The 25090-nt window shown below is 47.3% G+C and overlaps 1 protein-coding gene across 1 annotated transcript; it reads right to left on the bottom strand.

The window, feature by feature from the left end:
* Positions 1 to 38: 38 nt before the first annotated feature.
* LOC118213774 (serine/threonine-protein kinase 24-like) lies at positions 39 to 24211 on the bottom strand. The gene is made up of 11 exons (XM_035392932.1): positions 23490 to 24211; positions 15670 to 15900; positions 10716 to 10772; positions 10442 to 10550; positions 10129 to 10286; positions 9543 to 9728; positions 9090 to 9235; positions 6311 to 6443; positions 5760 to 5828; positions 3339 to 3475; positions 39 to 1155 (listed from the first exon to the last, which is right to left on the bottom strand). The coding sequence occupies exons 1-11, from the start codon at positions 23529 to 23531 to the stop codon at positions 1119 to 1121; spliced, it is 1305 nt and encodes a 434-aa protein (XP_035248823.1). The 5' UTR covers positions 23532 to 24211; the 3' UTR covers positions 39 to 1118.
* Between the last annotated feature and the right edge of the window lie 879 nt (positions 24212 to 25090).

Here is a 25090-nt window from a genome sequence, read left to right as displayed (position 1 = left end):
GCACAAACACAACAGCCAACCGCTGGTCAGCAGCACGGTAAAATATAAATATATTACTTCCTTTTTATTTTTATTTTTTAAGGTGCAGGGGAGGGGGGTACAGTGTATTCTTTTAGGAGTATTAAAAGACAAGGAAATATACATCTCCTTTCCCATTAGCTCTGAACGGTCAAGTACGATTCCTACTGAATGATTACAGATGGCTGGAAGTCTTAGAGCAGCAAGTATTTTATCTGGCAACATTGATTGTGAAGGAACAAGGTCTGTTTTAGTGGCACAGACCTGAGGTACCCATTGGACAAACAAACATTTGGAAATAAGGTATCAGTATTCCTTGAATGGTAAACCTTGAAATGGTTTTTTTTTTTTTTCCCCAAATCAGCAAAAAATAAAAAGAAGATAAAAAGGTACATGTTTCCAAGGCAAGGCAATTCTCAGTTATGGCCATTTGTAAGACTCTTAACTAACGATATCTACAGAAGCACTTGGCCGTTTGTACACAGTGATTCCTTTAATGCAAACTGTTTTATTTCTCAATGTGTGTAAAAAAATGACCTTATATACAAATGTACAGCCGCCCCGCGCACCGTTCTTCATTAGCACAGAACTCACACCCCTTACAGCAGGACACCTGAGGTTTCGAAAGAGTCTGCAATCCCCTCAGCACCGCGCTCGAATCTCAAACACACCTTTCCGCAATCTGTGGGAAATGCACTTGTAAGAGCACACACACTCGCACGCACGCAAACACCCACACGTACACACGCGCGCACACACACGGACGCACCTCTGCGCACACATGCACGTTTTCTGGATATTGCAGATGCTTCTACAGACTACCCCCCCCCCCCCCGCAGGAAAAATAGACCAGATCAGATTTTGTACACTTGACACAAGTGCGGTTGAGTTGACTGAGAGGTACCGGGCCTTGGCCCCGCCCCCACAGCACTCTGAACCTGACCCCACCCCCCTCCCCCTGGGCACCCGGCTGCCCCATTTGAGTATGTGCACTATGACAAATGAACTGAAAAGAAGAAGAGAGAGGGTGGAGGAGTCTGCTTTACGCGGCTGGAGGCTGCCGGATGAGTGCCCTCCTGGGGGGAGGGGGGCAGCAGCTCTCACTGTGGGGAGGAAGATGCCCCAGCCAGAGAGAACCTGAGAGAGAGAGAGAGAGAGAGAAAGAGAGGGGGAGAGAGAGAGCAGGAGGGAGGGAGCGAGAGAGCGGGGGAGAGCGATAGAGTGAGAGAGAGAGAGAGAGAGGGGGAGAGAGAGAGCAGGAGGGAGAGAGCGAGAGAGCGGGGGAGAGCGATAGAGTGAGAGAGAGAGAGAGAGAGAGAGAGAGAGAGACGGGGGATTAGAGAGGGGCTCCACAGTGCTCTTCACATGAACACAGAAATGGTGTACATCTCCCCCTGCCTGTATGAGTGTGTAACTGCACGCTGGTGCTGCCAGGCACATGCGTGAGCAACATAAGAATGAGCAGAGACAACAGGATTGACAGCCTCGTGCCTGACCACCTTCTGGGGTCGAGGGAGAGGAGCAGAGGAGCAGAAATCAGTCCAGAAAAATAACTTGGGCGGTACAGAAGAGAGGCAGACCACTGCGGCTGAATAAAGACCCACAGGCTGCTGGGGTGATAACCTGGAAGAAACGTGACCGGGCTGGCATGGCTTTTAATGCACCAGCCAGACAATGAACTGAAAACGGCAGAAATGGACGCGGTCCTGCACAAGCACAGCTGACGCGCGCCTGTAAAAACGCTCACTCAGAAGCGCTACGCATTTCATATAACGCATCCCCAGACCTGCCAACCTCAGGGAAATATTTTGAGTACCACAATAGTCAGTGTAACGCTTAGTTCACACGCTTTCGCACCACTTCGCTTTGCACGCACACACAAGCCTTTCTTCATAATTCTAGTTTTGACTGTTAAAGTGATCAGGCAAAATTGTATCATGTGACCTGATTCTAAAATATCACTTGCACTGCACTGGGCTATATTATGATATACTTGCAAGTCAAAAGTTTAAAACAATTTTTTTCATGATTAATATTTCATTATATGATATTTGTGCTTATACAAACTGATAACCATAAGTGAATTGCATTAAATTATTTAATAAAAATGGAAATAATTTATTCTGTATATTGTAACATATGTTTTCATTTTCAAGTATTTACAGAAACTTACGTTGTAATGTAAAAAAAAAAAAAAAAACTTGCGATGTGAAACACTGTCAATTATGAATAAAACCAAATTTCTGTACATGATTTCCATTTTTATTTAATTATTAAATAATTGAATCAGCTTATATAGGCACACATCATATAGGACTAATGAAAAAAAAGTATTCAATTGAAAAATTATCTAGGAATGTAGGCTTTTGTAACTAGAGGTTTAGCTAAATTATTACCTGAAGCTCCTTGGTGGCTAATGTCAAAATCATAATAGCACAATGTGCAGAATGCATGGTGCGGAAGTTTGGAGGGGCGGAGGCACGGCCATTTCTCCTGATATTTTGCGAGAAACTTCTGGGGGGCATGGACTCGCTTCTTTTTAGTAGGTCTGCTGCTCTCTCTCTCTCTGTCTCCTAGTTAGTATTCTCGTCATCTGACGTCATGATTATTTTCTAACTGCAAGGCTGGTCGGGTGACTGGCTGCAATAATAGGAATCATTTGCTACGTTAGCAGTCTTTAGTCAAACACCTTTGCAATGGTCACTTTGCTCCAACAGAGCGTGCGCGATTCAAAGTTTGAACAGGGAGTCTACGTAGCGTTTGAGTTACTGCAGCTAAATTATGCAATCAGTTATTCACACGAGACTAAATCGCATGCGAGCTACTACTACGGCTAACTATATACGCAAATTTATCTCATTAGGATATACCCCTTGAAATGCATCATCTCGTAAAGTTACCGAACATGTTTTACCGTTTTATATGTTAACATTACGGTCACATTTTTGTGCTTGATTATTACTCTCCCACTTCCCATTTTGCCTCAGCAATGCAGCGTTACGCCTCGGTGGATAATAAAGTACCGCTGCGTATCAGTGGATGTTGAGTGGGTCGGGGAGGGGTTACAGAACCACAAGCACAAGGTCGTAGCATCTGGTTCAATCCGAGGGATGTAGTTTAAATACCGAATAAATGTACGGTATTGATTTGTATCAATTGATTGTTTTCCGTAATTAAATTACAATAATATATATGTATATTTCTTAGTAGTTTCAGCTGGCATTTCGTACCTGCGTATTTTGACCAAGTATTGCGTGGTTGGTACACAAAATGCGTGCAGGTTGGCAGGTCTGCATCCCATGGACTCCACCCACCCTCACCTCTGCAGTCTCTGCACCAGCTGAGACACCATGGAATCTGAGATCCCAGGACACGCCTCCTCCGCCAGGAAAATGGCGTTCCTCAGCTCCTCCAGCGCCACAGGTTTACCGCTATCTGCCGCCGTCTTCTCCTTCAGCTGGAGAGGGGACAGCCACGTCACTCTCACACACGCACAACCGCACACTACTAACCACACTTACACACGCGCTACTGCACACTCACCACACTTACACATGCACAACCGCACACTACTAACCACACTTACACATGCACAACCGCACACTACTAACCACACTTACACATGCTCTACTGCACACTCACCACTTACACATGCACAACCGCACACTACTAACCACAGTTAAACATGCGCTACTGCACACTCACCACACTTACACATGCGCTACTGCACACTAACCACACTTACACATCCGCTACTGCACACTAACCAGACTTAAACATGCACAACCGCACACTACTAACCGCACTTAAACATGCACAACTATATACACTAACCGCACTTAAACATGTGCATGTGTACATATCTACAGAATTATGGCAAGCCCTTTTATCATTTATTAGCATGACTGCAATCACATCACAGATATCTGTAATTCATTTATAACTAGTCAAAATGCTAATATAAGATATTTCATTTTGACTAGTCACAATGTAAATTTAATATATCTCATATATATATTTTTCCCATTAAGTATGGCACCTCCAGTTAAAGATATCTACAATTCAGTATTGACCATCTAAAACATGAATTCCAGACATCTCCATTTAAATTGTGACTAGTCGTAATTCAAATTTAAGATATCTCCACATTAATTCTAACTAGTAATAATTTCAATTCGACACATCTTTAATTCTTCATGATTAAAGATATCTAAATGATCTTTTGTGATATCTGAAACTAAGATATTACTAGTCCAAATACAACTGTACATATATTGAACAGGAGTTACGACTAGTCAAACCTCAAGTGGAGATATCTCGAATTTGAGTTACTAGTCTAAAGTCCTTTTAAGATATCTGCAATGAAGTCATGCACATCTTGAAAGGAGACATCTTATGTAGAAGATATCTGCGCTTTCATCATTCTGACGAGCTGAAATGTATTTGCGGATATCTTCAGTTATCATCCCAAAATGCAGCTATAGATATCAAAAACGTGTAGGCTATTTAATTTTAACGTCATGTTTAGATTTTCTTGCCGATTGCTCGCCGTTGCAAGAAGTTCCTCGTTCCACTAAAGCAGCGACCGCCATGTCAGACCATCCTGACCAGAGCCAATCGTCTTTGACAGGGTATTCGATGCTGCGGCACGTGCGAGAAAGGCTGACGATTTACTGTCTCCAACAAGACGACCGCTTCGCCGTCTCTTTCCACTTCGTGGTATTTTCTTACATTTTGTTTTGAGAACAGCCACCGCAATTTCTTAAAAAAAAAAAATCGATTGCACCTGGTTTGCAAAGCATTACATTTACATTTTATTTCATTTGGCAATCGCTTTCATCCAAAGCGACATGCAATAAATGCATACCGAAGGCCATTGGCACAACTACAGAACACAGGACATTTTCCTAAGTTTTCCACAGGCATGAATATCAAGTTCAGACAGTTAAGAAACTAGAAATACCATCTCGTGGTTGTATGCCTCCACCAACCAGTAGCCAGTTTGGATATAAAATGTCATCACTTCATTATTTTATCCTATTAGACATTTGTTTGAAACTTTGTCACAATTTGTGCCAAATTGGAATAAGAAATTCCCTCGAGGCGTTCCCGAGATATCGCGTTCACGAGAATCGGGACGGACGGACGAACGGAAGGACGGACAACCCGAAAACATCATGCCTCTGGCCACGTGGCGGAGGCATAACAAGCCTGATATCCATTGTGAAGCCTGAACAGATTTGACTAGGAATAAGTCTGAAAATATCATTTTGACTACTCAAAACAGAATTACAGATCTCTCCAATTATTATTCGACATGTTCGATGAGTCCAATGATGATATATGTAGGACATCATTATAGATATCTTAAAAGGCATTTTGACGAGACAAAAGGTATTTGCAGGTATCTTGAATTACCGTTCTCACTAGTCCGATTATAACTGCAGATATCTTGAATTATCATTCTGACTGGTCACACTGTAATTATGGCTAGTCAAAATGCCTATTCTGTAGATATCTGAAATGTAATTATGGATAGTAAAGCAAAACTATTAAATGTTAAAAGGGCTTGCCATAACAGAAGCGCTAGTCACATTTATAGACGCATTTTTAAACACAAATGCTAACCACGCTTACACACGCGTCTGCTCACAACTGTTAACCCCTCTTATACATGCACAAACAACTGTTAACCACACCCCAAGCACAGAGACTTGTAAAAATGAACAGAACTGCACTACCTCAGCAAACAACGGAGAAATAATTGTGGACCAGCTCTGTGACATAGGCCTCTTTGGAATGTCTTGTACCTGTCAACAGAGGGAGAGAGAGGGCATTCATTCCCTTTGTTTTCATACTTAAAGCAGCCAAAACTCTTATTATGCAAACACTGCCAAAATAAAAAACAAAAAAACAATTGAATTTTTTTAAAATCACAAAAAAACAAACAAAACACATTAAAAAAAAAAAAAAAAAAAAATCAGCAGGCATCCCCAGAGGGGAGGAAAAGACGGAAAGAAGACCAGAAGGACGTTAAGTCCATCTTCATTGACCGAGAACCTGAAAAAGTAAAATCCTTTTTTTTTCGCTCTTGGGTAAGGTAAAATTGAATGTCAACAGTACGGACATTGCACAGGCCAACAGCTTTCTCGCTTCACAAGCGTTTTTTGTTGGTTATTTTAACCACTAAGATTCAGAGATGTTGAGTTTTGAGCTGTGGCATGTAGGGTATACTGAGATTCGGGGGAACGGGGACACTCAGAGTTTTGGGGACGCTCTCCAGCTCTCTCACCCTGTTACTTTGCACCTCGTCAGTTTGGGCGGTCCCGTTGGGCAGCTTTCTGGGGTCCTTCTCCCTGATTGTGTTGAAGATCCAGTCGTCGTTCCCCGAGTTGCCGCCGCCCGCCGCCTGCCCGTCCGGCTCCCTGATTGGACGATGGAAGAGATTGGCGCTTCAGAGATGCGCACAGTTGGGTATCGCTCTAAATTTTTCAGTTCTGCTTCCGGGTCTTTATTTGCTGCCAGTTTTAAAACTGCTTTTTTTTCCCTACTGAGAAAAAAGAATAACTTAAATTTGTATTCAGTAATGCGCTTTTTCGCCTGACGTTGTATGGGCAAGCTGTGGCAGGGCTCCCTTTGATGTCTTGACAAGCTAGCACATAATAAATGAACTTTGTAAGATGTAATTCTAGCTAGTTAGCTGCTTTGATAGACATAATAACATTTCATTGTGCAATAATTCATATGTTATTTATGATATTTATTATTTATTAACTACGCCTACAGAACCTCCAGTTATTTAAGCTAGGTGACTCCGTGAATCATTATTTATAATAAAGTGGGACCTGCATTCTGACAGGCTTGCGTTGGGTTTCACTGAATGCATTAGACTAATTCATTTATTTTCTCTCATTCTCATTTCTCAAGCAGATGGAGAAGGCAAACTGCCTATAAATGAAGTAGTTCACCTATTTAATCTGTACTGATTTTTGCACATTGTAAGATTTTGGGTTACAGACAGTCCCATCAAGATTTGGTTGATGCTCTTCAAAAACAAAATTTCCAACCCAGAACAGGCCGCTATAGAGGGTATGCACATGACGTCACAGTAGGTGGAAATCACTGCGGTTACACCCACTGAGTGGCAGAAAGACTACTGAGAGATAGCGTTAGCATTCAGCTTGAATGCCGCGAAAACACAAAAAACACATCTAAAATGGGAAAGAGCTGTTGTGCGATTGACTGTACAAATAGATTCAACAAGAAATCGGAGCTATCTTTTTTACAGAATGTCGAAAGCTAAAGAAAAGAGAAGCAAATGGATCGCTGCAATTCGCAGAAACAACAGGAATCCAGGCACCGAAACGTGGATGTCATTTTGTGTCAGGTATGTTGGATTTTTGGGTAAAATCATACCTTAAGTTATGTAGGATACTGTATTCACTACTCATCAATTAAATATTTATCTTTCATTTATATTCTGTGTAACTGTAAAGTTTTTGTCAGCATTTATTAAAAAACATCCATGATGATGAGCCTTGTGTTCTACAAACAAATGGGGGATGGTTAGATAATAATTTATATGCTTGGCTAGCTAATACTATCTAACCATCCCCCATTTGTTGTTGAGTGTCCATGGACCACTGGTTCTTTGGTAAGTTGTAAGGATCACTGTCGGGTCCAAATGCCTTTAATTTAAGCAAATAATTGTTTGTTTTACTCCCGGTTTTGCAGTTTCCTATACTAAAGGCAGCCATGTGGCAGCATGTTTTGCCACTCAGTCCCGACTGAGGGGGCGTATTCCGGTGGGAAAGTGACGTCAATGCATACCCTCTATACTGTCCTGCTTTCACCTGACAAGTGTGGAGGAGAGCCATCCACACAACCTTTATCAAACACACCCTTACAGGAAATGGAATATACGGAGAATATGATTCAGATCAAACATATTACGGCATTGCATAACTTCAGACTACATGGGCAATTTCATACACTTTCACATATTGCTATAAAATATATGTTTTTTAAAAAATACACTGCTGTAAAATGTATTTATTATTATATTTTTCAAAATTCAACTATTTTTAATATGCTGCAGTATATTATATTCCAGAAGGGCACCCTAGAGGCTGAAACCCCCCTCCTCTAAGACGCAGTTGCAGGCAGTCACCCACGGCTCATGGGTAAGGAGATGCGGAAGCTTCTGGAACACACTGCGGCGACTCCCAGCCCTTCTTCCCAGGGACGCGGCTGCTGTTGTTTTTCAGCTGCTTCTAATCAAATGGCTTCGACAGAGCTGTCAAAACGCCGATCGAGCCCTTAGGGAGTGTCACCTGAAGCCCTAATTTACACTTTGCATCCCACACGCACGGCTGCTTCGGGCTGATATTGCACAACAGCCCCCGTGCGACCGCAAACGTATGGTGCACAAAAGGGGTATGGCGCAAAGCAGGCTCCGCCAGGAAGCAGCCGCGGTCACCAGGAAGCGGTCGCGTTCGTCAGGAAGTGGTCGCGTTGATTACGAAGCGGCCGTTTGCGAGAGCGTAAACTAAGGCTCGACGGTCGTCCGCTTAAAATCCTCGAGTCCGAAGCGGGCTGCTTCCCCAGAGTGCATCCGTACCGACAAGCAGCGACACGACAGAGAGCCGTTTACGCTCAGCGTAACGCCGTTCTCTTCAGGGGCGACATAGCTCAGGAGGTAAGACCGATTGTCTGGCAGTCGGAGGGTTGCCGGTTCAAACCCCGGCCTGGGCGTGTCAGTGTCCTTGAGCAAGACACCTAACCCCTAACTGCTCTGGCGAATGAGAGGCATCAATTGTAAAGCGCTTTGGATAAAAGCGCTATATAAATGCAGTCCATTTACCATTTACTATCTTCAATAACGTGCCACCCGAATGGCAGCCAGAGCCTCGGCGGCAGTTCGCATCTGCGTCTAAAGTACAGGTCAGTCAGAAAAGCTGCGCTACAGCCGACCCCCCCCGCAGGCTCGGACACAAACTGTAGCACGCCCTTCACGCGGAAGGGTACCAGAAGGCAGCCGTCCGAACGGTGACTCGGGGGGGGGGACTCACGAATCGGACTCGTCCGAACTGGACTCGTCCCGAGACCGCTCGGCCTTCCACCGCTTGTACTTGTCGACGAGCTCGCTCAGGTACGACGTCTTCTTGGCGTGGCGGATGATGAGCTTGTGCTTCAGCAGCTCTTTGGCGGTCGGCCTCTGAAGAAGAGGAAGTTTGAGGGTGGGGGGGACAGGAGGAAGGGGCAAATAAGAGGAGGGGGGCAGATGGAGGGGGAAAGGGGCAAGGGGGGGGTGTGCCAGACAGACATCACACCCACACGACTGCATTTACTGAGGACATTCATGCTAAAAGGAGAAACTGACCCTGGTTCAATCAAACCTAATAATATTAACTCCACTCCAGAACAGTAATAAAAGGCAGTCATACTAGCTTAATTTCTTGCTGAAAGCTGAGACACAAACACAGCAGTGGCTCGCAGTGCATCACGGCCTGTGGGACACTTACGAAGCTGGGCTCTTTGTTCAAGCAGGCCTCCACAAACTCCTTCAGGGGTTTGCAGTAGTTGCCCTCCAGCGTTGGGGGCGTGTTTTTGGGGATGAGGAACAGGACCTTCATGGGGTGCAGGTCCGAGTGCGGGGGTTCCCCTTTGGCCAGCTCGATGGCGGTGATCCCTAAGGACCAAATGTCTGCCTGTAACGCCAGGACACAAACGTGACAGGTGGGTCTCAGGCTGGGGCGGGGCTAGCCTGTCACACGTACGGCCGTGAGGCATGATGGGAAATAGAGTCTCACAATAAGAACAACGCAAACGGAAAAGCCAGTTTGTTTTAAAGACACAATTAAATGTCAATTCCGTTGAATGCAAACGACACCCGATGTTACCCGAGGTATTTATTAAACAATGTTTTTCATGAATTGGGCCCAAGTTAGTGTCTAGTGTTTGGGTACTCAGGGGGACCCCCATGGCTGCTCACACGGGTGTGCCGCAAATTCCGCTTCTGGTCTCGCAGCAAAAGGGACAACGTGCGTCTGCATCACAAGGCCAAAAAGGGGCGGGTGGAGGGCGGGGGGGGGCGGAGACGCCGCTCACCTTCGAGTCGTACGCCGACTGCTTTATCACCTCCGGGGCCATCCAGAAGGGCGTGCCCACGAAGGTGTTCCTCTTGATCTGCGTGTCCGTCAGCTGGCCCGCCACGCCGAAGTCCGCCAGCTTCACGTCGCCCTGCTCCGACAGCAGCACGTTGGCGGCTGCCCGACAGACAAGGGGTCAAGGGTCAGGAGAACGCACGGTAGACCCATACCCCCCCGCCCCCCGCTCTCTCGCGTCCGTCGCCCGCAACACGGAGCTGTGGGGGGGGGGGAAAGACGCTCGGTCGCGGTCGCGAGCGAGCTTCCTGAGGTACCTTTGATGTCCCTGTGGATCTTCTTCTCCGAGTGCAGGTAGTCCAGCCCCTTCAGGATCTCCCTCAGGATGGTGGCGATCTGCACTTCGTCCAGCGCCCCCGGCTCCAGCTGAAAGAGAGGGCGTGACGCGGCTCATGCAGAACCAGCCGGAAACCGTCCGGAACCGGCCCGAACCGGTCGCGACCGGCCACGACCGGTCGCAACAAGCCGGAGCCTTTTAACGACGACGGTCACAGCAACAAAAAAAAAGGAAGGGGGTCTGACATCACTTACCAAATCCAGCGCCGAACCGCCCCCTAAATATTCCATAATAATCCACAGCTTTGTGCCCTGGAACAGAGGAAAAGGGCGTTAGCGCAGAGAAGCGTGTTAGCACAGAATCCCCTGGACAAACAACAGCAAAAGAGGCTCATCGTTGGAGGAGTCGAACTGTGAGAACCTACAGGTCACAGCTGAGCCAGACAAACACATTACATTACAGGCATTTAGCAGACGCTCTTATCCAGAGCGACTTACACAACTTTTTTACATAGCATTTTACATTGTATCCATTTATACAGCTGGATATATACTGAAGCAATTCCGGTTAAGTACCTTGCTCAAGGGTACAACGGCAGTGTCCTACCCGGGAATCGAACCTGCGACCTTTCGGTTACAAGCCCAGTTCCTTACCCACTGTGCTACACTCCGTCACAGGGCTATCGGTACGGACACCATGTTAAAAAGAGTGATTCTGCACCCGTGCCAGACGGCCATAAACCCCATGCAGTCAGTGTAAATGATGACAGCTGCGTTTTGGCCTCACTAGAAGGATCCACCCTTCCCCGAGCTCAGCATCACCCCAAAAAACACACAGGGGCTTCAGTATTAAAATGAAAAGCCACACAGATAAGCAATTGTTGACCTTTTGCTCTTTTTATATTTGTACATATCCTTCCTCTGCAATTTGTTCAGAGTTCTCACCATTGTAATACGCAAGAGGAAAAAACCACTCTCTGAGTACAGCTCCTATGCTCCCCCAGTGCATCAGCAACAGCCAATCACAGACGTGTGCTCTGCATGCGGGAGCCAATCAGACAGCAGACAGGTCACATAAGGCCACGGGAGTGATGTATGTACATACACTGCAGAAGCACTGCGTGGAGGGGAGCACGTAACTGAATAATGCATTAGGCACTTTGGGAGAAGGAGGCACAGGACGGAGGGGGTGGAGATGCTGGAGCGATATAACAGCAGGTCTTAATGCAGTGCTGTTATTGGTCCCTGACCCACACAGGAATAGCACATGAGCTGATACTGCACCATCCAAATTCCCCCACCAGAGGGCACCATTGAGCACAGAGAGCAGCATTAACACTGCAGAGAGGACTCAGGCCCGTGTGTGACCCCAGAAAGCGCGTGAGCCTCATACACGGCTACACAGTTAAAAACAGGCAAACAGGCAATGCTAGCCCGCTAACAGGCTCAAATAAAGGGTAAGGGTGTTCACAGAAGCCAAGCGTACAGTGGCCTTAGGCTGAGACTGAACCCTGGTTTGAGTAGCACCACTCAGCTGGTGTCAGTGCACACGTGTGACCCCGCCCCCTTGCCCATCACAGCACCTGCCCCGGTATTACAACATCACAACACAAGCACACAGAGGTGGGGGGGGGGGGGGGGGGGGGAGTTCAATGAACTACAGTTACACAGAGCTGCTCCGCCCCTGCTGACTGCTTTAAGCCCCGCCCCCCTTTGAGCAGGGTTCAGATCAGCTCCTGCTGATAAAGAGCAGATGGAAGCTGAGGCCAAGGGCACATGCCCCACGTTATCATTCCCTTAACGGTTTATTAGCTTAGCGATGCCCTTTTCCCAGCGTGACTCAAGTTTACAGCCCCCCCCCCGGGGGCTGGCACCTACTGGAGCACATCAGGGTGCTTCTCCAGGACCTGCATTTGGACAGTCTCGCCCCGAGGTCAGTGTATCCCTTACACAACCACATACTGATTCCATAGCACACAGCCAGACCCTCTCTCCAGCACCCAGCCCAGGCATCTCAGCAACAGCCCTCAAAGGACAGCGGTCTTCATCTGAAGACTGAACCCTTCAAACTTGCTCATCAATTACACACACACACACACACACACACACACGCACACGCACACAAAGAGAAACACAGTGTTTTACTGTATTATTCTGTTTGAACTGCATGGCAGTATGAAAAGTGTCAAACAAATGAAGTTAAGTATTCTAAAGTCTTAGCATTATTATTAGACAGCAGACTTCACACACTAACATACAATGAATACAACAGGCTTATGCACTCATGCATACAACAACACAGTGACTCACAAACACACACTTTAGTGAGCAGACTCAGACACGCACTTACACAGTAGACTTACACGCTTATGTACACTTGCACAGTAGACTTACATAAATGCACACTTATTGAGCAGACTAAAACAGACTTTCAAACAGGGAAGTGACAGTCTGTCCTCACCCAGACAGCAGTCTCTCACTGCGCTGGCCTGCAGAGTGACTCACAGACCCCGAGTTTGCACAGCTGGACAGTCAGCGCACTAACTCATGCCCAGCACCCTATTTATGAGCGGCCCTGGCACTGCCACCACCTGGGACTCAAACCTGCAAGCTCCAGACTGCAACCTCAACACCGTACACGCTGTGTCACACAGCGAGCCTGGACTGAACATCTAAACACATCCACACACAAGCTGAAAACTCTTAGCCAGCGACCTCTGATCCCTTATAAAACAGTATTTTTGGGCTCATTCCTTCTAAGTGCGGTACCGACTCAAAGGTTAGTCACCACGGCACGGGTGAGTAGAGATTACATAAACAGCAACTCAAAGGTTACTCACACCAGGAGGAGCGGTGATAAGGAGGCTTAAGTTTAGCACTGCTGCTTAGTGCAGCCCACCCCCCACCCCCTAACCCAACAGCATGCAGGACCAGGGCCCCAAATATTCATACAATAACCTTGTGTCTCACTGTCACATTCAAATCACACAATCGGATCTGGCAAAACATCACAGAGCCCACCGCATTGGCTAAACTATACATGTTCCTAATTCAGACATAGATCCTTAATTCATAAACGGATCACAGGGGATCGCCTGGGATCGACTGATCAAGACTGCCAGAGGAGATCCTCCCAGCCCCCACCTGCCAAAAATCAGGGGCACTCAACTAAAGAGAATTTAACCCCTGCGCTCCCCCTACATACTGTAATCCACTGCTCTGTAGCGCAGCTAGGCTGGGCTGGGCTGAGCTGGCTAAACCACTGCATCCTGTCTCACAGCCACGAATGATTTACCGACCCAAATACAGGCGTCCGCCCGAGCGAGCACGCGTTCAAAAACCAACCGACACCTCTGTAACCAACCACGACCTGTCACTCACACACATCCGTTCACAGATGACTGGGGGTTACCCGGAACACAGGCCGCCTTCAGAGACATTTCAGTAGCCAATCGTGAAAGAGCTGCCATCCTTTTTGTTGAAAAATATGACTTTGATGTTTTCTTCACGGGGGATTCATTTCCAAGCTGGGGGTAATGTACTGAACATGCTTCTGGTGAAGCTGAGGGTAATGTACTGAACACAGCTAGAGCTAGAGTCTCTAGCTCTAGCTGTGAACTCCTCCCTATCTTCTGGATGTTTCCCCTCATCCTTCAAGAGGGCCCACATCACCCCGCTGCTGAAGAAACCCACACTAGATCCTTCAGTCATTCAGAACCACCGCCCGGTATCTCTCCTCCCTTTCCTATCCAAAACACTTGAACGTGCTGCATCTAACCAACTCTCTGCTTTCTTCTCTCACAACAACCTGCTTGATCCCCACCAGTCTGGCTTCAGGCCTGGCCACTCGACAGAGACTGCACTCCTCTCGGTCAGCGAGTCACTCCATGCCGCACGAGCAGCCTCCCTCTCCTCTGTCCTGATTCTTCTAGACCTCTCTGCTGCATTTGACACTGTGGAGCATTCTATCCTCATGTCCTCCCTGGCAGCAACAGGGATCTGCGGCACAGTCCTTGACTGGATTGAGTCTTACCTCTCTGGATGGATGCTGGATGGACAATCACCACCTGAAGCTCAACCCGGGAAAGACGGAGCTAATCTTTATTCCTGCTCTATCCTCTCCCCTCCTCGACTTTTCCATTTCCCTAGGGGACACCTTAGTGACATCATCACCCTGTGCCAAGAATCTCGGAATGGTGATGGACAACAGGTTGTCCCTCTCCAAGAACATCGCAGCAGTAAGCCGGGCATGCAGATTTTTCCTGTATAACATCCGCAGAATCCGCCCCTTTCTCACCACGTACTCAACCCAGCTCCTGGTCCAAGCAATGGTTCTATCCCGCCTGGACTACTGCAACTCTCTTCTGGCTGGACTACCGGCATCTGCCACCAGACCCCTGCAACTCATTCAGAATGCTGCGGCTCGTCTGGTCTTCAACCTCCCCAGACACTCCCACGTCACTCCCCTGCTCACTACCCTCCACTGGCTGCCTGTTATAGCTCGAATCAAATTTAAAACATTGGTCCTAGCATACCAGGCAGTCAAGGGATCAGCCCCAGCATACCTCCACAAGATATTCAAACCCTACATGCCAGCCAGATCCCTCCGTTCTGCTACCTCAGGACGCCTAGCACCTCCCCCTTTTCACACCTGCACTTCCAGAACACGTCTCCTGTCTGTTCTGGCCCCACGATTGTGGAATGACCTCCCTGTGGAGGTCAGAACAGCTGAGACACTGACCCATTTCAAACGACGACTGAAGACTCACCTCTTCAGGCTGCACCTCTCCCCATCCCTCCCTACCCCCCTGTAAATGACTAAGCTTAGGGTTGTAACTAGGCAGCTGTTTTGTAGGTGACTTAGGTGTATTAACTGTCTTAACTACTGCTTGTATTTTTTCCATAGACTGCGTTGCTGCCGTTCTCGTTGTTTAGTGTTAATCTGTTTAACCTTCAGGGTCCAAGTTGAACTATGCGGTTGTTCCCTGTACTTCTCTCTAGGGGTTTCGTCATACTTGTTCCTGGTTATGGTTATACACTTTGTTGTACGTCGCTCTGGATAAAAGCGTCTGCCAAATGCCTGTAATGTAATGTAATGGGGTAAGGCAGTGAACGTGCGTCTCGTTAGGCTGCTGAGGCGCGACGCGCTGGACGCAGCGAGTGCGAGGACCAGCAGAGGGCGCTCTAGCGGGATCGCAGAGACGCTCACCTTCAGGTAGGATCCGTAGTACTTGGTGACGAAGGGGCTGTCGCACTGGCTGAGCACGGTGATCTCCTGCTGGATGTCCTCGATCTCGTCCTCCGCCTCCTCCAGGTCGATTATTTTAATGGCCACGACTTTCTGAGTCCGATTGTCAATGCCTTTAAAAACCTCCCCGAAGGAGCCCTTCCCGATCTTCTGCAGCTTGGTAAACAGCTCCTCAGGGTCGGCCTTCAAATTCTGGATGGGAGGAGGGGGGGAGGAGGGGGGGGGGTGTGTTAGTGAACTGATAGAACATTTTTCCCTCAAACACACCACTCAAAACGTTTCGTTACCCAGTTCTGAAAGTGTCAGTGGCTTCAGAAACGTACGGCTACGTTCAGCAAAGTCCGCAGAGCAGTTTAAAATGACGCAGGAGCAGGGAGCTCACTGAGGGCCGGCGCCCTCACCTCTGCTTCATTTCAGACTCATCAGTCCCACAAGCCTCATGTCAGGCTGCAGACCTCACACACATTCTGTTACAATGCAGCACAACGGGCCTGTGCAGAACTATACACCACGTAAAAAACACTCAACATCTCTTTAACCACCATGGGGAGGGGGAGCTACAGCCATTATGAACCCTGTGATAGGTGGCGATAACCATCAATCACAGATATATGAGCCAATCAAAAGGATGGACTCTGTAAAACAAAACACTGTTTTTTGTTAAACAGATTAAAAAGTTGATCAACATTATGGTTCATGAAGCCCAACCGTCGCATCCCCAGCAACTGACCCGTTTATAAATACAGCCACAAGCCAAAAGGGGGGCGGGTTAGGCCAAAAATAACACCAAAATCCACAGAACCGCGAGCTGAAAGCAGACCAGCGACTTCCTGGTGAGGACGCGGGAATCCACGCTGGTTAACAGATGGTGAACGTGTGAGTCACGGCAGAGGCGGGACGTCGCCCGAGGTCAGATGCGGTTCAGCGTGACGAAACGCAGGCCCTGGAGCTGGAGCTGGAGCTGGAGCCGGAGCCGGAGCCAGCACACTGCTGCTAAGAGGAACTCCCGCGCTCCGCACCATCAAACGCTCCGCTTTCTTCCGGGATCCAAGATCGCAAACACAGTGGAAAGGCGGAAAAAAAACAAAACAAAGAAGGGTGTGCGAGAAGGGGCTTCCTGTGAAACTGAAGTGTTTCGAAAAGCTTTCATTTCTTATTTTATGTGAAAATAAAAGGCCTATTTTGGTATTAGTTTTCCTAGTGCCAAATGCAGTGCGGGTTGTGCCAGGGTTTCCCAGCTATTGCACCCAAAGGGCTCGTACGCTGATGCTAACGCTAACCGCACCTCCATTCTCCCTCACGCTCAAGACCAGCGGCCGTAGAACAGTACTCAAAGATCCGAGAAACGTCTCGTTTTCGACCAAGTTTTTAAGCTGCTTGAAAATGATATACTGTATATTTTCGCAAAGAAAAGATCACAAAGACATTTTTTTTTAGATTCAATTAAATCAGCGCAACAGAGTCAAAAGCGTTCAAAAATAGTAAGCACTGTGTTTTTTGGCGTGTCATTAACAGGCTTGTGTTTAAAAAGGGTGCTGTGCACTACAGAAGGGGTAAGGACGCATTGAGTGAGATGCAGGGGGGGGCAGTGATGGAGGGGCCGAGCGTCTGCAGGGGCTCGGAGGCGAGCTCTGTCACGGCTGCAGCGTTAGCGCTGGTGTCCGAGGAACAGCCAACATGAATATTTCAAACTCTGCCTCAGCGGGAAAGCGTGTGGAAATGTTTGAGAAAAAAAAAAAACCTGACGGTCACATGCCAAAGTGGGACGGCTAACCTGGCTTTGGGACGGTGAAGGGAGCGCATTTTGGGAATCAACTAAAAAAAAACTTGTCAATATTTAGTTATTTTAATTGACCTATTTCCAATACATAGCTGGTGCAGCAGATATAAAACGCAGTGCATTGTGGGTATTTTATGAAGAAAGTCCCTGCGTCTTGCAGACGGTATGTCACATCCTGTAGCATCGCCCCGTCTGTCCTGCCTCGCACAGAGAGACAGAAGAGTGTGAACAGAGACTGTCATCTTAAGGAGGCATGAGATTGAGATGGGCGTCTGTTGATGCGTACGGAGCGCGCTCAGTGGTTCCCCCCGGCTCCCACAGGGGGGGAGGGAGAGCAGGGCGCAGATTCACAGGCCGCTGCTTCGTCTGCAGAGCTCTGCTCCGGAGCGACGACACAGCTCCACGCTCACTCAGCCGGGACAGACACACCGAGAGAGCGAGAGGCAGAGAGAGAGAGAGAGAGAGCAGAAGAGAGAGAGAGAGAGAGAGAGAGAGAGAGAGAGAGCGAGAGGCAGAGAATCAGAGAGAGAGAGAGAGAGCGAGAGGCAGAGAAACAGAGAGCAGAACAGAGAGAGAGAGAGAGAGAGAGAGAGAGCAGAACAGAGTGAGAGAGAGAGAGAGAGAGAGAGAGATATGCAGAGAAGACATCAGAGTACGAGATGGAGAAAGACTGAAAGACAGAGGGCGAAAGATTTAGAGAAAGGAAAGAGAGGGAAAGCGCAAGATGAAATTGGAGGAGAGACGAAGAGGAAAAGTAGAGAGGAAGAGATTTTTTTTGTTTGTATTGTTACCATGTTGTTATCACTACACTTTGGCAATATGTATTTTGAAATGTGTCATGCCAATAAAGCATCTGAATTTGAATTTGAGAGAGAGAGAGATTACTTGTTCCAATCACCTGGATTTGCTAATAAGCACAATTCTTCAGCCAAGAGAACTTATTTGTGAAACCAGCTGCGGATCATGGGTGGAAAAACACATGGCTTTACTTCCTGACCCCTGGACTTTTCAGCCCTGCCTGTGACCCAGCAGAGCATCCTCATGCACCACTGTGTACTGGGGGACCAGATGTCCTACTGTAGATCCACCAGGTTCCTTCCACTCCACATATCCAATCATTTTCATTTTCCCCCTCGCTGCTCAACGAATCCATCATCTTTTCCTCCTGTAGCAGTGCGCTCTGCAGATGCACTGATCGCTATAACCTTGGGATTGGCTGGCACAGCAGGCTCAGCGAAGGGGATGATTGATGGGCCAAATGATTTAAAGATCGGCGAGTCCGCTTAAGAGCCTGCACAGGGCCGATAACAAGCCAGGCTTTTGTCTCCCCACGGCTGGACCGCGTCCGTCAGGGAACGCGGCGACAAGACCAGCCAGCCCCCCCTCAGGGACGGCGAACTCCCTCGGAGTTTCTCCCGCGTCCCCCCCCCCCCCGACCGGCCGAACGGAAAACCACGGACCGCCTCGAGCGCGACGGACACGACGCCCCCCCCCCTTAACGAGGAAAACACCTGAGGCGAGAACAGCCTTTAATGGCTCTGTCCTTAAGATCAGCAGCTGTGAAACTCAACGATCAGCAAAATCACGCCACTCGCCTTATTTCCCCCCCCCCCCCCCCCATTATTCAGAGAGAGGAAAGCAAAGAGGCGTCACGGACAGAGATGGGATCGCAGCACAGAGAACGTCACGTTGGGACACTGAAGCCCCCGCCGAATCGGGGGGGATAAGTACACTGGTCAAAGAGCGGGTCCCCCCTGTGGGCTGCATCACATGGTCTCCCCCAAAGCGAGCGCATTTTAACCAGCAAAACACAGCAGAGCATTTCCTGCAGACAGAAACAAACAGAAATAGCCTGCCCTTCAGGGAGAGGCCCCAGTAGACCAGGGGCGACATAGCTCAGGAGGTAAGACCGATTGTCTGGCAGTCGGAGGGTTGCCGGTTCAAACCCCGCCCTGGGCGTGTTGAAGTGTCCTTGAGCAAGACACCTAACCCCTAACCCCTAACTGCTCTGGCGAATGAGAGGCATCAATTGTAAAGCGCTTTGGCTAAAAGCGCAATATAAATGCAGTCCATTTACCATTTACCTGGAAAAATGACTCGGATACACAGCTGGACATTCAGCCCACTGAAACGGCGGTGGCTTAATAATTCATTCAGGGGATGAAATACCAGCGCCTCAGCCGAGAATCAAACCTGCAACCTTCTGCTTACAGGCCCAGCTCCTTACCCACTAAACCTCCCAGACATCCTGTCCCCAAACTAAGAAGGGGGTGTAAAACAGGCAGGCAACCAACCCCCAGCGGGGCGAAGCAAAATCACTGTGGCCACATGTTTTTTATAGTGATTCTGACTCCCAAGGGTTACCTTTCAAAAGAGACCAGGATTATGCCTGCAGTCAAGATGGCACATGAAGGGTTTTAGCCTACTGACTACATTTCAAAGAAATCTTTGTTGATGTGGTGTGAGAGCACACTGGAATCAAGTCTTTACCAATGGGGGTGGGGGGGGGGGTGGGGGGTGGAAGTACAGTGTGTCTGTCTCTCTTGCTGCATTAGAAAGACTTAAGTCTGTTAAAATAAAAGCTGACCCAAAGTTACCATCCAACAAGAGTGGTGACACCCAAAGTGACTGCACATCCTGTACGGTGGTGCTCTAACAGTGCAGTGGCTGTTTATGTACAGACGCCAATAACAACACTCACATCCCTATACTAACATAAGCACAGCTAGCTGAGGAATTCTCTCAAATGCACTACAGTCCACCCCCAAAAGAAACGCGCGTGGAGAGTACGCTCAAAGCTGCTGCATGCTATTACTTAGTTTACTCGACAGGCACCTGAATGCAAATAAAAAACAGGCTCATGCAAGAATGGCAGTTGCTGGAGAGGGGGAAACGGGGGCTTGAGCGTGGCCCGGGCCTGATTATGTCATAACCCAACCTTCCCATTGAGGTCACAGAGGGATGAGGAGCATGAGGCCCATTTTTAAACTGACCATTCTCAGCTCAGCTGCATTAGAGGCTCCTGCTACACCACAGCACCCTGGGAAAGGCCCTTCTGCCTAATGCCCTAGTTTCACAAGGTCCTCAAGGGCTGCTGGCTCTGCTGCGTGTGAGGACCCCGGGGCCTCCAGCCCTTGTATCATCCTCTGGTGCTGCAGGGTCCGTAATTGTGTGGGGTGCATTTTCCATCGCATGGTTTGGGTGAACTCATACCCTTACAGGGCAAGGCCAATGCCACTTGTAACTTCATGATGTTCGTGACCGTCTTCACCCCGCGTTAAAGCGATTCCTGCAGAGGAATGCGTCTTTCAAGGCGACGGTGCCCCCATCCACAGAGCACACGAGTAGTCATCCAATGGGTCGCGCTACGTCAGTGCTTTCTCAGTCACCGGATCTCAACCGAACTGGACAATAATGGAATATTCCAGAACAGAGCAACAAAACCAACGGGCATCAATGACACTGCGTGCACCTGGATTTGGCAAGCAGTAGCCTATCTTTTATGTGCTAGAAGAAAATCTATCAAAGAATTCCAGATTGGATTCCCAGTCGGTTCGGGGGCAGCCACAGCTGAAGATACTTTCTGCCAGTAGTAATTTACAGGTTAAACATGGCTACTGCAGCTATAAATAAGGGTAACCATGGCTACTTAGGCTCAACACAAATAATCACATAGAGGACTGAAGACCATACTGTTGACACAGGTCAATCTGCTGGTATAGCTGACCTACAGCTAAGACAGGTCAGTGGAAACACTTCAAGTTCCCATTCGATAGAGCTGACCTGGAAATGGATCCAAGCACCAGCACGGTTCAGCCTTGTTAAAACACAAATTCCCTGCACTAGGACAAGGGGATGCCTCAGCCGCCCGGAAAACAACGCATCCAAACGCACGTTTCTCTGTGTGCCACAGGGACTAGCACAGGAGTTACACATTACCTGTCCAGCTGCAGAAGAGCTCAATCAGCTGGGGTCATTTCATCCAAACCAGCCACAGCCGTATCAGAGTCCCACAGTTGCCCTTAAACGCCTATTGATTACACTGAAAGTTATAGGCCTTTCCAGGGGAACTCAAATCAGCCTGGCTCCCTCCCCAGAGGGACCGAGACTCCCACGACCTCGTACAGCCATTCCGCTCGTCTGATGAACTGGAAAGCTGAAAGGAAGGCACCCCAATGAGCATCGAATAGAAGTGATGAGTAAGATTACTGTGCAAGTGCGCACGTGAACACAGAAAAGACACCGCAAGAGGGAATGACACGAGGGAGTGGAGTCGATGAGGCTAATTACCATGGCGACAGGCCGGTATCAGCCTGCAGTGTGGCACTCTCAGGTGAATGCCACACTGACATTCACTAAAGCAACACACATAGCGCTCAGGCTAATGGTGATCAGGGACCCCACCCACTCTACTTCAAAGGATCATTTCACATATTTTTTTCAAGCCCATTTCAACTACTTGTCCACTGAATGCATTTAGCACACAATTTGCATGAATGCAATTACACTAGTATGAATCGAATGGTGTACCGCATTATTATTTTTACTTGTGCATTTGTCAGATTCATACCGGTCAGTATGAACAAAGTTTTAGTCTAAACACGGAGAGAACATGCAAACTCCACACAAAAGCCCCTAGTCGGGATTTGAACCCAGAACCTCCTTGCCTTCTTGGTGTGGGGCGACAGTGTTATCCATTGCAATGCCCTGCACATTTGCCCTGTTTCCCGCGATTATAAACGACAGCATGCACATAGCTTCCTCATCCTCAAAACGTACTGTTAAAACTAGGGCACAATACCAACTTCAATTTACATAAAACTTCAAGGAGTAAGCACTAACCAATGCACTACCGCTGAACGTGTAAACGTGGAAAGTACGTTAAACGCTAAAGCAAAACACAAAAAGAAGCATCACTGATCGTGTCATTTAGACAAATGAAAAATCAAAAGCCATCTAAAGGGTGCATGCAGAACTCCTTTCGCATTTTGGGCAACGTCATGCATTTAAATAATTATGTTTCTTTGACCTTTCATTCGTTCCGCAGAAACAAATATGACTGCAGATATGCAGACGTTCCAATATCATTGCACTGAATTAAAGTTTCACCCAGTCGCCTAATTTACAGTGAAGTGGTAATGCACCAAGCCAATAGCCTAATTCACGAGTTATTTCCAGCTTACGATATACTGTTCAATGTGCTGCATTGGATTTTACTGACATATGTTATATGTAACAACGTTACCGTTTTTATTATATATGTGTAAAATGTGAGCACTGTACACCGATACCCAGTTCTAATACGCATTCATTCAAAAAATGAAAATCAATCAAATACCAAAATGTCCAATATGTGTCAACTCTTAAATTAGTAGGTAAATTGGGTCACATTATACAACTAGCTATAGCTACATAGACCAACATTTAATTATGACTAATTAGCTAGCCAACCAGTGAAATACAATAAAATGAAAAGCAACTGTGTATGGTTCTTGTCGACACGTGTATTCATGGTGATGTTAGCTCGTTAAGTCAACTACATACCGGATGAAACCTACCAAGAAACAACTCGGAGTTGGGGTGGTTCTTATTTTTCCACAGAATCAAACTTGCACACAGGCCTCGCGTCCAGGAAAACGTTTTGACACATTCTCCTCAATGCACAAACGAAACATCTTCACAATATATTCGGGCAATTTCCAGAAGCAAGTGCAGTTTATCTGTTTCAGTCTATAAATTGTATGAATACACACTGTAAACAACTTTGCGAGCTAACATCAGTAAACTTATCAGACAACTAGCTACTTTAGTGCGCTAGCTAGCGGCTGCCACCACTTCCCCTGTGGTGCTTCTTGCTAAACTAGAAAATTATCGTCACAGCCTGCCACCATTAGCTTGTTGGCCGTCTGGCTGGCAATCTGACAAGTTGCCTGTTACTTGCAAAGTTTTCAAAATTACTGGCGTACCTAGCTAAGTTAGCTTGCTAGCGAAAGCATCTTACCTGCATCCCTGGAAGGCCACTCTGGACAGGGGAGTGAGCCATGGCGTCAAGCAAGTTGGCTAAACCAGAAATATCACAAATAGCGGATTCGACTTTCAAAAGATGGGTCCTTAAAACTGTAATGATACTAAAAAGACTTCTTGAATTCGGCGAGAGAACAGTGTCTCCAGTAAACCAGCAAAGACGGTGACTTATAAATCACGGTCAGCTTTCAGACTTGAGCACCTCGGGCAAAAACGTTTCGTTAGAACACCGTGTTCTGAGGGTCTTTACCTTTTGGATCGAGACCAAATGGTTCGGCTAGTTACCTAGCTTTCCCACAGTGCAAAGAAAAAACTCAATTACAGAAAAGAAACGCACATAATCTTAAACACCTAAAGATTACTGTTGAACCTATACGACGGAGACGCGCCGTTCTTCGGCATTTCAAATCTTTTTCCAAACTGCACGCAAGCTTTTGCTTGACTTGAGTTGACAATGTCCGTCTTCCGCCGATAAATCTCCCCAAGCGCAAACAAGCGGGGGTGCATTGGTTCTACAGTCGCCTCACGCCCGTCCAACGCACCATCCGTGCTCTCACCCACCAGCCGCAGTGGGTGGAAAATGATATAAATGGTTTTTTTAGGCTGTATAATTTATATTGTGTTGTCCTCCTCACTTTGCTCGAGTGCCCTCCGCCATCTTGTCAGTGTTGTCACTGTGACATCAGGGCGGATTCGGACGACCGATGATACTGATGGAACTGCAGGGGGAGCAGGAGTCCCCGCAGCTTTCCACCGGTTACGGAGGTCTAAATATTCTGCTCCTTTGAACAGACTCTGCTCTACCAAGATAGGCATTTTGGCACAATGCTCCAGAATCTGTTATTCAAGGCACAGCATGCGATAGCGCCTCGTGATTGATGAAGCTGCTAATCGATGTGAACATTTGTCAGTGTCATCAGGGCCATTCTACACTTCAGAAATTTGGAGTTAGCCTACTTTCAGAAATGAGATATGCTGTCCATCTCCTCCAGTCCTGAATTTATATAGATTAGAGATTCAGCTGAATATCCATTACTTTTATACATATTTAAATGTCAAAAATAACAACAATTTGCTTTTTAATCATATTTTATCATTGTCCATAGGAAGAGTAATAGTGGCGGACAGGATCGGGAAAGTAGTGACTTACAACTAAAAAGTATCCATAATGATAAAAGCTACAATTACGTCCCCTGCCTTATGGCTTTCCCGCCACCTTGTGGTGAAATGACTTATTACATTTCGCGTCAAAGTGGTTAAAGACCAATGCTCTATATTTCAGAAGCAATAGCCTACAATTAAGTATTTTGTTGCAGAAGTAGCCTACACGCAACGTTTTAAGACAAGGTCTCACTCATCACAAGACTACAAAATTTTACTTTAGTATATTCAGTCTACACGTTAACCAACAAGATAAAATGCGAAATGCCAAAGCATTGTCGCCAGCTCAGTTGGTTTCAGGAATTTTACTATTTTAGTTTATAACCTAAGCTTAATTCGTGTATGCACTGTAGACTGAGCAAGGAAAAACGTAGGTCTATTTCCAGTAACCGATAGTAGGATGATATATGTGAGAGC

The sequence above is a fragment of the Anguilla anguilla genome, chromosome 15 (assembly GCF_013347855.1).
Source record: "Anguilla anguilla isolate fAngAng1 chromosome 15, fAngAng1.pri, whole genome shotgun sequence".
Lineage (NCBI taxonomy): Eukaryota > Metazoa > Chordata > Actinopteri > Anguilliformes > Anguillidae > Anguilla > Anguilla anguilla.
The sequence above is the reverse complement of the archived record's forward strand: the minus strand, read 5'-3'. Positions and strand labels throughout refer to the sequence as shown.